We start from the raw sequence: 13,315 nt of genomic DNA, 5'->3' as shown, positions 1-13,315 counted from the left end.
GAGCGCCTCCTTTACCCTCCTCCTCACCCATCACTCAATGCACAAGACTCTCGAACCTGGCGCCGAATCCAAACACAAGACTTACTACAACATGGCAATTTCACATCATATTTCACCAACTGTTTTTCCCTACAACTGGGCGACGTGCAATACACCAAACACCACCTATCACCTCGTACGGGAGTGCGTCAAACATCCAAACCCAATTCCATCACCTACATTGGAGCAGTGGGAGCACAGGCTGACCAGCTTCCAGCTCGAGGATCAGGAGTACCTGATCTTCCGGGCGAGGGCTGCTAGGGGGCCTGATAGCGGCCTAGACTGAGACCCACCACCCAGTCTCCTTTCCTCCTCCCCTTTCCCTTAGAAAATAAATTTTATTCGTTCTCCCCCTCCGTGGTCGGGATTCAACCTGGGTCTCTCGCGTTATGAAACCGGCGTCTATGCGATTGAGTTATGATCGCTTTTTTTTTCCACATGCTATCTATTACACATTTGCGTGGATTAGGGAACAGACTAGGGTGGAAGACATTCTAGTTCAAATTAAACGAAGGAAATGTGCATGGGCGGGTTACGTCGTGCGCATGGGGGATTATCCGTTTAACAGAGTGGCTCCCAACAGACCGTAAACGCAGTATGGCTCGGCCGAAGACGCGATGGAAAGATGAGCTGCGGAAATTCGGGGATGGACTGTACTCGCACTCGATAGGCGTGGTTGGAGATCTTTGGGAGAGGCATTCGTCCTGCAGTGGACACAACCAGGCTGCTGCTGCTGCTGCTGGTGATGATGATAATGATGATTTATTGCACTACATGTCACGGTAGGGAATGATATACAACACACATTTGTAACTATTTACACACGCAAATGAGTTGATTACAAGGTGGAAAACAAACTGAAAACATTGAAGAATTACTTCAGGTGCCATCATAAGTAATTGGAGCGACTATTAAGGAAAATCAGAAAATACTCTTTTACGAGGTTTATGGCAGCCATTACTGGCTTACAGGAGGCTTTTTTTCTATTAGGGGGGACTCCTTTTAACCCACACCAATTCAGCCAGGCAGTTTCCGGAAGAAGAAACTCCTATAAATTTGCGAGGCCGTGCTCCAATTACTTTTGACGGCACCTGTGCACTTGGTTTAAAAGGGGGGCAGCCGTGAACAACTAATAAGGAGGGGATCCCAGGTAGGGCGAGAATCATTTTAGTGATAGACGTCTTTAGGATGAATGATCATTTGGCAGAAATGTGCTCTGTAAGAAACCATAGGCTCAGCGTGCCTATCCACCATTCCCGTTTTCCATAGACCATGCAGAGCGATTAGAAAAAAATAACAATCATACCATGTAGAGTCAGTTCAAAGTCCTTCTTAAGAGTCCTTTGGAGGACATACCGAAATAGTATACCATCCTTACAATTTATGAAGCAGTGCTCAATAGTTTCCGGTCAATCGCACACGCGACAGTTCACACAAGACACACAAATGTTCCGGTTGTACAGCCACGCGTTAACAGGTAAAGTTTCGCTGTGCAGTTTGAAGAATAACATTTTTGTTAAAGGAGAAAGCGGAATTTCACGCACACGTAAGAGCCCATCTTCTCCAGCCAGGTTAGAATAAACAGTTCTATTACAGTGGTGCTGGGAAACTCATCTTGTAGAGGTTAACACGAGACACAGTAAACATATAATCCGGGGAAAAACGAACCAACTAAAACCGCATTGAAATGTGCACTTCATACATAATCCCCACAAACGAGGTCTGGTCGAGGATGATGAAGAGACAACAAGATTAGGCAAGGCCTCGGCGAGGTTAACTTGCAAAAAAGCGCGAATAACAGGGTGGGTAGAGTTTCTAAAAAAGAATAACCGTGCAACTATTTGCCGTGCGAAGAGATTAGTTAAGCCCACCCCGCAAGCGCAAACCGGTCTGAAAAGTTGTCACGCCTCATTGCTCCATCGCGCACCTAACCACCAACTTGATGTGGAATGATCACATTAATCAAGACATTAATCAAGACACATTAATCAAGTTCTTCTAAACTACGTTTCTTCTACATCGGGCGCTGGTGTGTGTCTATAACCGAAGTGCCTAAGATCATTGCCAACATCCTCATTACGAACTTCCGTGCAAGACGTATTGCAGTCAACATAAGGAAAGGTGTGAATCCTCAGGAAATACTTGGCCTGTTCGAGCATGTCCGGCCTTCCTTGGGACATGCTAAATGTAGCAAAAAGATCCTGCGCTCAAAGTTGTGGCGACAACTTCGAAATTATCAAGTTATGATGCGGAATCCTATTTTACGCACAGAATCCAGGCTGGCTGGCCAATATAACGCTCGGAGACTCCAGACGCCTGACAGGCCAGTTGACGAAACAGTGGGAGGGGTGCTTTTTAAATGAAGCATCAGGAAAACCGAAGAAAAGCAAGAAGCTGGAAACAGGAAACGCCGTCCTGCTTGTTGGAGCGGTTGTTCTTGAGCATTTGGTATCCACACTCATGAAAGTACCCAAGTACAGCGTACAGGTTTCCGTGGAACCACACCAATGGCTGCCTCTTAACCGGGGGGTGGGAAGACCTGGAAAAGAAGACCAGAAAAGGTGTTTATTGGACGGTGTGGACTATCTGTTGAAGACAACCAGTAACCGCCCCAACCACTCAAAGAGGGATGACACAACGGCAAGTATCGTCTCCTTTTTCAAACGAATGGCTTCAGACGGCTGCAACAAGACAAAAAAGGGAGTTTCGCTGTGCTGCCGCTTCGACTCTTCAGCGAAAAGGCAACTGCAGCAGTTATGAAGGACTTTAAGCCAGTGAACGTGAAGGGCACGCGTGTGAAAAGCAAAGCAATAGCGCTCTGAAAAGAACTGGAGCTACGCACGTCTGTTACCAAGTGCAAAAAAGACAAGCTGCAGGTATTTTTCTCAGAAAAAAACGCATAAGCCCGAGGTGCCATTTAGAACGATGGTCAGTGAAAGGGGAACCTGGCAAAATGAAAGTCGATTCTTGCTCAAACATTTAAGGCCGTGTGAAGTTCGTTGCGATCCTTTTGCCACAAAACACTCAGAAGTGGTAATTGAATTCTTACAGGCAGACGACTCTATTGGAAGCGCCTTTTCAATAGATCTTGAGGATTTTTTTACTCGGTACCTCATGCGGAAATGCTAAAGGCAATTCGCAAATGTATTAGGTTTAACGCTGAAATAGTATTTCAAAAAATGTTTCATCTTCTGCTGGAATTTTACCTCAACCCTACCTTTCTCAGCTTCGAGGACGAAACTTACCTACAAAAACAGGGCATCTGCATGGGCTCGTGTGTCGCACCTGTTTTATGCAACATATTTTTATCCGATGTTCATGCTCTGCATGACGTACTCGACGCCCATTTTGTTCTCAAAGTTTTAAATACGTGGATGACTTCCTTGTTCTTTTAAGAAAGAGACCTGGTTTTAAAAATGACGAAGGCTTTGCTGATATTTTAAAGGCCTTTGAGGCTCATAGGGCAGGTTTAACATTCACCCATGAACTTCGGATAAATAACAAAATGAAGTTTTTAAACATCGCGATCACCTTTTTAGATAGTCATGTTGGAGCTACCACCCAAGGTCGAAAAAAGAGATGATTCCTTACGGTTCTGCCCACTCGAAGACCGTAAAAAGAGAGATAGCTTACTCAACGCATCAGATCATTGCTCATTAAACCCTGCCCTCATTCTATGCATGAAAGCTTCGCTGCACAGCTGTCTCGCCTCAAGGCCGCCGGTTTTTGGAGTCGGTTATGGCTGCTGTAGCGGAGATTTTACTGAAGAAGCTTAAGGTCAGTGAAAGAGCAAATATGACAGAGGAGCAGCAGAAAGCCAGCAAGCATGAGAAAGTACTTTACGTCCACAAAAACTCCCACAAGCTTAAAAAGATCGCCAACAAGCACGGAAATAACATAATATCCCCAGCCCGGTGAAACTTGCAGGCATGCGCTTAAGCATCGCAAGACAAACAAGAAGTGTATAGGGCGGGGCCAGAAGCACACCAACCCTTATGTGGAGTGCAAAGTTGGTGTGGTGTATCAAATACCATGGAAGTGTGGAAAAGTCTACGTAGGGCCGACCCGGCGCTGCATCAACGACCGTATGCGTGAGCATGACCTCTCTGTCAAAAACAAGACTAAAGCCCACTTGCCCGCTCACTGCCTGGCCTGCACGAGTGGCGAGTGTGTACCGCTGGGAAAAGAGGTTAAGTGCACCGACACGAAGGAAGGGGAAATTTTAGAGGCCTATAATATACGAAAGAAGGGAGGAGAATGCGTGAGTAACCCATCGGTGTTTCTTCATAAACAAGAGCTTGTACACGTATCTGCAGATATGTGATTGAGCTGCTTTTACAGATTGCTATGGTTAGGAAGTGCGCATGAGCCACCTGATAACAAGTGTACTTATGTTTGTGTGATCTGTCAATAAACTTTTGGTGAGAGTTTGGGCTTATGCTTTGTCCTTTCTGAAGAGTTTGTCCTTCCTGAATGTGTTGCCTATTTCGTGCGCAGCCCGTGTTTATTCACCAACCATATTCTCGCTTCTGCAAACCATTCTCTTGGTTTCCTCAAAGTAACCTCAAACATGCTCCTGCACACTTACGAAAATTGGCATACACAAAACTCTTACGCCCTAAAATAAAGAACGCTTCTGCCCTACGGGATTCTCCTCAAGCATCTTAATAACTGATTTACAAGCCCCGCAAAGGCGTGCTGCACGGTTCGTACCTATTCGGATTATCCACGGCGCGCCAGTGTAACAGCGTTCAAAAATGGCGCCGACCTTGATGCCTTATCTAATCGTTGTTCTGTATCTCGTCTAACCCTATCTCACAAGCTTTACTATCACGTGTGCCTTCACAATGATTTCATGTGTAAACGAATTCAACCATCTTTCCGCGTCGTGATCATCCATGCAAAGCCAAGCCCATCACGTATCTTCTCAATCACTCGCACCTCGAGCCGCTATAGAATGGAATGTTCGGCCATTGAAGATTATCACACAAACAAATGCCTCGAAATTTACAACATGCTCTGCCCAGAAGCTCACGGAGCACAAGGGGCTTAAATTTTAAACAACAATAACAAAAAGTGTAAATGTGTATTTGAAAAGGTTTATGGTAGAAACCATTTTGTGAACATGGTATGTAAACACTACTTACAAGGCATCTGTCATGACTGCATGATTACATTAACAATAACCATGTGCTTCATTAGTAAAGGAACTTTTTCGAATAATGGTGCATGGAAGCGTTAGCCTTACCTTCTGGCTATGCGCGGCATGCGTAAACAAGCAACGGCTGCAAGTGAAATGACCACGAAAACTGAAGTTAGTCCCAAAGGGGAACAGCATCTCGCATGAAGCACACATTCACGTAACCAAGGCAGTACTGAACGCGAGAAAAACAGCCTGTACACACACTGCAGTTGCTGCTCAATCAAAGCACAGTTGCCATCACATCCTGCGGCCACTGAAATAGGCGAACTAGCGGAGCACTCACGTCGCTGGTTTGGAAACGCTGCAGTCCACCAGCGGCACCAAAACACTAGAAACACCCCCACATTTGAAAATGCCGAAAAACCACCACACATCACTACCAACTGCGCAGGTATACACAGGGAAAATGATGTAAAAGGTCCGTCTCTCGGATGCGATGTGTTTCTTGCAGTGTCGGAGATTGCGGTGCCGTAGCTTCACACAAACAATCAACTCCGGGATAACTACGACGTACGACAGACGTCAATCGCATTTTAACAAATTTCGGTGCACACGGCTGATGGCGAGAGCTGAACCTAAACAACAGCGCAAATGACAAGGACTAGGGAAGAAGCACAGGCAAGCGCTGACAACCAACTGTCTGTGCTTCTTTCCTAGTCCTTGTCATTTGCGCTGTTGTGTAAGTTCAGAATGAACCAACTGGCCCCAGTCGAGACGCTAATAAAGGCGAGAGCTGAGCTTCGGTATATCAAACGTAAACAACACCACGGCACACACATCTGATATCAAAACACTGCACTATACAAAAGCGCTGACCGGCACTGCGCGTTGTTTCCACTACCAGTGACCGTATTTTTAAACGTTATCGATGATCCAAGCGCGGAGACAGACCTTGATAGCTCGGAGCACATCTCGGAGCGCGCGAGATACGGGACACGGTGAACTGGACTGACCGGTCCCCTCGTCGGCCGGAGATGTGATACGATCGGCGTACGATGTTGCGAAGACCGTCTGCAATATTATCGGGTGCAATCACCCAACCCTTCCGTTCTCCGGTTTGCCGGTACCCCCCGCCCTTCTTCGATGGGGAGCGCCCCGGTTTTGTACGCAATGACGCGGCGGCGACTGACGTGCTGCTGGACACAAGCCACCGTGAGCGCCCGCCGGCGAGGCAAGCCACAATGACTGAGAGCGTTGCACAGAGGGAGTGACAAAAGCGTCGCGCGGCATTGTTCTTTCGGCGGCAACTAAGTGGTCCTGAGGGGGAAAATGCTAGGCCAAGTGTGAGCGAAAGGGGAAGGGAGGCAAGGAACCGACGAGCAGGTCTTGGGAGTGCACGCGTCAAAGGAATAAACTTTTTCCATGGTCGGAATCTAAACTGGGTCTCTCGCGTTATGAAACCGGCGTATATCCGATGGCGCTATCATCGCATTTCCTTTGTGTTTGTTGCGCGGGTGTTGGCTTAGAGCTTATCAGTGAGGATTTCTTACTTTGGGAGGGTGGACTGATTTATTTCAATTTTCACGGAGAAAGCTTCTCTTTTTAACCACTTTTCTTTTAAGAAAGGGGCAAACCTAAGAGAAAAAAAGCCAGGCCGCCTCCACTAACGTGAAACCTGGAAAGGGGCGAAGCCTGCAGTGTATAAGTGTATTCAAAGATTGTAAGTTTCTCTTTTGAAACCATTGGGGGCTAGGTAATAGAGCTTTGCTGTAAAAGTCTCGTGTCTTTGAAACACGAAGCGTCCTACAGCGAGGCGTTGGAAAGCGAGTGTCGCGGTGTTTTAGTACCGTGACTACAGAAGACGACGACAGGAGACGCCGACAGCCCGAGCTCCCAAGGTGCTTGGCCCCTAAAATCCACATTAAAGCTAGTAAAGGCCACCAGCTGCGCTGTTTTCTTAATCTTCACGTCTCAGTTGCGAAGGTGGCCAAATTTTCTATTGTTTTGTTCACATTGATGCACTTTGCTGCGTCCACCGATGTGACGTTCAGCTTATGTAATACCTTCCCCGGACGGCCTTTACGGTTATTGTGAAATAAATAAATAAATAAATCTTCATCCATGTTCACAACTTCTGCTGTAAAACGGCGCCTTAGAAGGCGATTTCTATTGAGCAAGGTTATGTAAAGGCGGTTCGGGCGAGCAACTGTGGTGGGCTTATGAACCCCACAATGATAACAACGCCACGTTTTTGCATCCACACCAAGAACGGCACGCGCACTGTCCTTCTCAACCACTCCTACCTCGGTGTCGCAAGGAAGTCTCTTTCTTGAAGTATGCACTTTCGTGGCGTCCTTCTAATCACCGAGACGCGTGCGGTTAAAGTATTCGTCCGCGCTGTAACCGAACATGGCGAAGTCCAGGGCGTAGATGCCGTACAGCTTGGCCACCTTCCACCTGGGCAGGCGAGAGAAGTGTGCGAGAGCGGCTCTCTTGGTGTCGCCCGTGGGACCCTTGTTTTCCCAGAGCTGCGACTGATCGGCCACGTCGAGCGCGTCGTACATGACGTGCAAGTCGTCCAGGGTGCCGACAAAGTCGTACGGAACGATGCACGGCTCACAGCGGTGCGAGTACAGCTGCCAGTGTATGTCGTAACGTGAGGGTTCGGTGCTTAAGAGGAGATCCACGAACTCTTCGAAGGTTATGACGTCCTTCTCGGTGTCAACGTTGTGGGCACCCCTGTACTTTTTCATGGCTTTGTTCCAGTACTTCGAGTAAAAGTACTGCCCAGTTCCCACACTTCGGCGCGTTTTGTCTTCGAAAAAGGACGCGAGTCGCTCGAAAGGGTGCCGCACGAACATTACCTTGAACGCGCTCGCCACTGAGCTCATGTTGACGCGTTTTCGGCCCAACAGGTTGGGGAGGCCCATGCTCCAGTACACGTAATTGTGCATGGTTGAGTCCGTGTATTTGCCACTGTGTACTTTGTCTAGGCTCAGCAAGAACATCTTGAGACTCGTGTTCGCCACCTTGGGAATGGAGCAGTAAAGAACGCTGCGGTTGTTCTTCGGATTAACCGCGTACAGGAGCTGCTGGTAATGGCTGTACACGACGGATAAACCTTCCAACGCTGCGTTCGTGTCGTTGTCGTTTGTGAACTTGAAGTAATCTTGACAGAAGCGTCGAACGCGCTCCGTAAGGCTCTCTGGCGCTCCAGTTGTTGGCTCCGCACTTGCTGCTTGTGGTGTACACCGAGCGCATCGCGACGGGTTTTCTGCAAGAGTGGCCCTCCGGATGTGGTCGACGGTAATGGCGAGTTGCGGCAGCTGAAAAATAAGAAAAGTTAACGAGACAATTAGCCACCTGAGAAAAATAGGATGCGGAGTGTCCAAGTTAAACAGGTACGTTTAAATGCCTCAACTTTTAAACCGTATCATTCAATTCCCTCAACCCGTACAGCCCCACCAGTGTAACGCCCTGCATTTGCACAATACTGCATAATTGGCGGCCTTACCGCATTTAATGATTATCAATATATTTTGATTCATAAGAAGAGGGATCCAAGTGACCTCAAGAATTCATCACCCATAAGCCTACTCTCAGTTGTTTACGAGCTGTTTACCAAAACAATAGTTCACTTCATAGGTGACAGCCTTAATTCCCACCAACCCAGAAGGCAGGCTGGGTTTAAGATAGGGCACTCTATCATGAACCACATCCATGTCTTTAATAAAGGTGATAGAGAAATCCACAGGATACACTGAACCCCTTTGCCCCTTTACATGACATTTATAAATTATGAGAAAGCGTTTAATTCCGTACTCACGGCAACCGTGCTAGAAGCACTAAGCGACCGGGGAATACAGGAAACCTATAGCTTCTAGAAGATATAAAAAGGAATTCATGGGAAGGATAGCCTTCCACAATCAAAGCGATAAATTTCCGATCCGAGAGGGAGCAAAACAGTCAGATACCATCTCACCAAAACTATTCACAACATGTCTGGAGGACGCATTTAATAAGCTTGACTGGAAAAACATAGTACTGAGGATAAATGTGGAATCCTTGAGCCATGTGATCTTTGTGGACGACATAATCTTGCTGAGTGGGACTGCAGAACACCTGCAAACAATGCTTGAGGAACTGCAATCAGAAAGTACGGCCGGGGGAATAAAAATAAATGTGAAAGAATTTAACGCAACGAGGAATAAGCATGCCCAAAACGTCCTATTCAACTTAGGGAACGAAACGCCAGAAGAAGTAAAAGAATATGACTACCTCGGAAAGATGGTTAGTGCTGACCCCAACCTCGAGAGGGAATTCCGGTTCAGGATAGGTGTCGGTTGAGAAGCACTAGGCAATCACTCCCATATAATGAAAAGCAAGCTACCTGCGTCGCTCAAAAGAAAAATGAAGGCCGCTTACAGTAACGCGTAAGACTTGAATGTAGTGAAGCTGTACGCAAACTTCACGACCATCACGAAGGTTTAAAGGAGCCATGAAGACAAAATACAAGTTGGGTTTATTAGAAAGACTGCTTAGTCCCGATAACAATGATACCAATATCATCGCAATCTTCGAACAAATAACGGAGATATGAAAGAAAACGTGGGAAGCAGTCGCGACCCCCTAGCCAATTTTCCGCAACTTTTCTATGACGTCACGGAACCTTGTTTGTGCGATTGGGGGCCGCCTAATGGACCTGTCGCGACGACACATGACTGGACGTGTCTGTAATGGGGCCTCTAGTTCCATTTGACCGCATCACTTCAATGCTAACGTGCTGTTAACGCACTGAAATTTATGTTTTATTGTTGGCCCGTATGACGTCATTCTTGCTCATAACATGTCACTGTGCCGCAAAATTTGAAATTTTTAAATACTTGTTGCTTTTTTTTTCGTTAAAAAAACATCTTTTGTGGTGGTAATGGAGCTGAGTGAGATACTGAATCCTAGTTCTTTCAAATTAAACGAAGTTGTATTTTCTCTTCATTGCTCCTTGAAGTCCATGACTCAAGCCGATTTGTTTCTTCTTCGCGGCCGCAACGACCTTTACTCCATAATTGTCGCTATAAGTGTGAGCTTCCTTTACTTTTTTTATGAATGGGATAATCTTTGGACATCACCTTGGAGGGGTGTACGCTATGACGTGTCTTTCTCGTTCTGAGCAAGTGTTACCACGATTGCTGTGAACGACGGAGGGTTTTTTTTTAAATGCAGAGCATTTCAGTAACTCACGATGTCACCCGCGTTGACGTCCGTCGTAGTCCCCATCGTCGTTGTCCGCACCCCTCCCCCTACACTATATAAAAAAATACTATCCGGCGCCTGGTTTCGATCCCTCGACCCTGCGGGCGGAACGCAATGTACATGATGCTCTACCCACTGCGCCACAAAGCCCACTACTACCCACTGCGCCACTCCTTTATTGTCGAGTCAGGATGCGTACACTATTAGTCAAATGCATCAACCACCATTCTTTTCTTCTTCTTCTGAACTTAGAAGAAACTATTGTTGCAGCAGTATTGAATTTTTTCTTTTGTTAGGTTCTGAAATTGTTAACATCACTTTCCCCAGAATGTTCTCACTTCGAATTTCGCTTAGTTTTAATTCTTAAGCTTCTTCAATAAGACCACAATCACACTTGTGGAATTTCCCAGAGTTGGTACCCGCAATTGTTGTTATGGCCCCAACGAATCAATCAATCATTTGATCAAGAGGTTATTGGAAAGGGGTGGGTTCAGACTGGTACCATGAGCCCTGTATTCGGCGAGCCTGCAACAAATACAGGGCTCGTTGCACCAGGGCTTGAAGCTCCGGTGGCGAGCTGGTCAGCGCAGACGCCCGCTGCTCAAGGGATGGGTTACTAATAGTGTTCAGGCAAGGCGGGGCAGGAAAATACGAGTTGATACGTAGCAAGAAGTCACTACTTACAGTCTGGTTAAACAAAAACAGGAATAATGAAGCCCGAAAAGCGACAGAAACAAAAGCAAAAATGTCGCGAAGACGGGCCAACAACGTAACGCTCTGCATTTGCAGAAAAATGCTTAATTGGCGTAGTTAACAGGTGTAATGGTTACAGTAGCGTAAATGAAGATAATTGGTCGAAAGAAATTTTAAACACCAAGAATTACAAAAAGTAGAAATCAGGAAATTTATAGAATTGATCTAACACCACCACAAATACGCACCTAATTCAACGCTCCGCCCCCCCTCATCAAACAGCTGGTGCAAAAATAAGAAAAAGCAAAAAAGAACAACGTAACACGAACAAAAAAAAAATCCCGCACCCCTCCGTCAAATGACGATGAATGTATGACGCGAAGCTCTATTCGTGCGAAATGAAATGGCAAAGGGTCAAAGTCAAAGCTGCTGCGATCACAACTCCGAATTGCGTGCGAGTCAGAGCCAAAGCTCCACGAGCCACAGTCCAAACTGTCTGCGAGTCAAAGCAACGAAGGAATCCCTCACGAGAAAGCTTCTCGTTCAACCATCGGCGTCGTTAGACGAAGAGGTGCATGATTTTGTAATTTTGCACGCTCATGCAACCCTCCCCATATCCACACTGGTTCGGCTGCGTCGTACTGGCGCAATTGAAAAGACATCGGTTTCATAACGGGAGGGAAACAGGCTCAATTCCGACCACACGAAGCGTTTCTTTCTTTTCCACGATCATCATCGTCGTCGTCAGAGATAGGATAGTTGGCTTTCCTGTCATACGTTTTTGGTGCTCACGGACGAATCAGGGTGGAATAGAAAGCTTCGCTTTAAAATTGCGACAACGGGCTCACATCTGAACGCCCTGATTCTTGATAAAGACAAAGAAGCAGCGTGGAAACGGACGGGACACAATGTAAGAGGTGCTACACAAGCTCTGAAAAGATGCTAAACCAGCTCACGCAAGTTTCAGTAACGCCCTGCATTTGCACACAAATGCATAGTTAACGGAGTGAACGCATTTAATGGTTATAATAGCGGAAATGGCGATAATTTTTTGACAATTTTTTTTGAAAATCAAAAATACAAGAAAATTTAAACCGTTATAAAAGTGGGCCAACGAAAGAAAAATACCGTTCTTATGCACCGCCCCCCCTCCCGAAAAAAACAAATGAATACAAAAATTACAAATACAGGAGAGGAACGACAGAAACAAAAAAATTTGTGCGAACAGACCAACTGTGCACTACGCCTTGCACCTGAGCAACAATACGTAGCTGGAGTAGTTAAGGCAGGTTGAAGTCAATTCGATTCAAATTTTTCAGGAAAGTAAATTGTGTATTACATTTGGTTGGAATATAAAGAGGGAGGTCCCAAGGTTTCCAAACCGCAGGCGGGACCTCCTAGGCTAGTTGTCTTGGAGATAACAAGTTGTGAGCGCAATACAACCAGTAAATGTAGCAGACGTGATAAAATTCTTATCAAATATCGTTTAACAATAGTAATAGCCGAAAATACAAAATATCTTCATAAAATTGGGAAGTTGGAATCTATTGACAAAAGAACAAACCAGAAAAAACAGGGCCATCTACATTAACGTGAAACCTGGGGAGGAGCGAAACATGCATTGTAAAAGTGTATTCAAAGATTGTAAGTCTCTCTGGCCACACGGCACGCGCTGACTGGGTGCCGGAGAAGCGCCAGTGGGAGGAGCAATCGCGCGCTTGCTGAGGCGGTGGCGCCCTCTCTTGCGTTGAACCGGGATTAAGCAATTAAATGAGAGACACACTGGCCGTAAGTTGTCTTCGTGTCACACGCCGCAGCATGCATTCTAGCGCGAGGCGTTGGAAAGCGAGTATCCCGATTTGTTCTTTTAGTACGCGTTACGTTGTAGCGCGAAGCGTTGGAAAATGAATGTCCCGGTGGTTTAGTACCATGACTGGACGAGACGACAGGGGACGCCGGCAGCCCGAGCCCCTAAAGGTCTTCGCCCATAATTGGTTAATACAGCGACGACAACGCCTCCCAGTCGTCGTCAGCAGATACACTCTAACACACGTGATGGAAGCACTAACGAACTAAATCCCACAGATCAGTGAAAATAAGGTCCCGCTGCGTTTGTTCCACATTTAGGAACATAGTTTTAATTGCGGAGCGCTTTAGGGGCCCGGCTTGTCGCCGCAGATCACCCGGGGT

At 46.5% G+C, this 13,315-nt stretch overlaps 1 protein-coding gene across 1 annotated transcript; it reads right to left on the bottom strand.

Annotated features, from left to right (window-relative positions):
* Positions 1–7,432: 7,432 nt before the first annotated feature.
* Positions 7,433–8,329, bottom strand: LOC144137686 (carbohydrate sulfotransferase 8-like). The gene has a single exon (XM_077669629.1). It carries the CDS (start codon positions 8,188–8,190, stop codon positions 7,540–7,542), a length of 651 nt encoding a protein of 216 aa, XP_077525755.1. The 5' UTR covers positions 8,191–8,329; the 3' UTR covers positions 7,433–7,539.
* Positions 8,330–13,315: the final 4,986 nt, after the last annotated feature.

Source organism: Haemaphysalis longicornis, unplaced genomic scaffold (genome assembly GCF_048455015.1).
Source record: "Haemaphysalis longicornis isolate Haplotype H1 unplaced genomic scaffold, Haemaphysalis longicornis Haplotype H1 scaffold_456, whole genome shotgun sequence".
Classification (NCBI taxonomy): domain Eukaryota; kingdom Metazoa; phylum Arthropoda; class Arachnida; order Ixodida; family Ixodidae; genus Haemaphysalis; species Haemaphysalis longicornis.
Note: the sequence above shows the minus strand (reverse complement) of the source record. Positions and strands in the feature narration are given on the sequence as shown.

Excerpts from the sequence above, each read along its gene's own strand:
- LOC144137686 (XM_077669629.1), bottom strand. The coding sequence starts at position 8,190 with ATGTTCTTGCTGAGCCTAGACAAAGTACACAGTGGCAAATACACGGAC.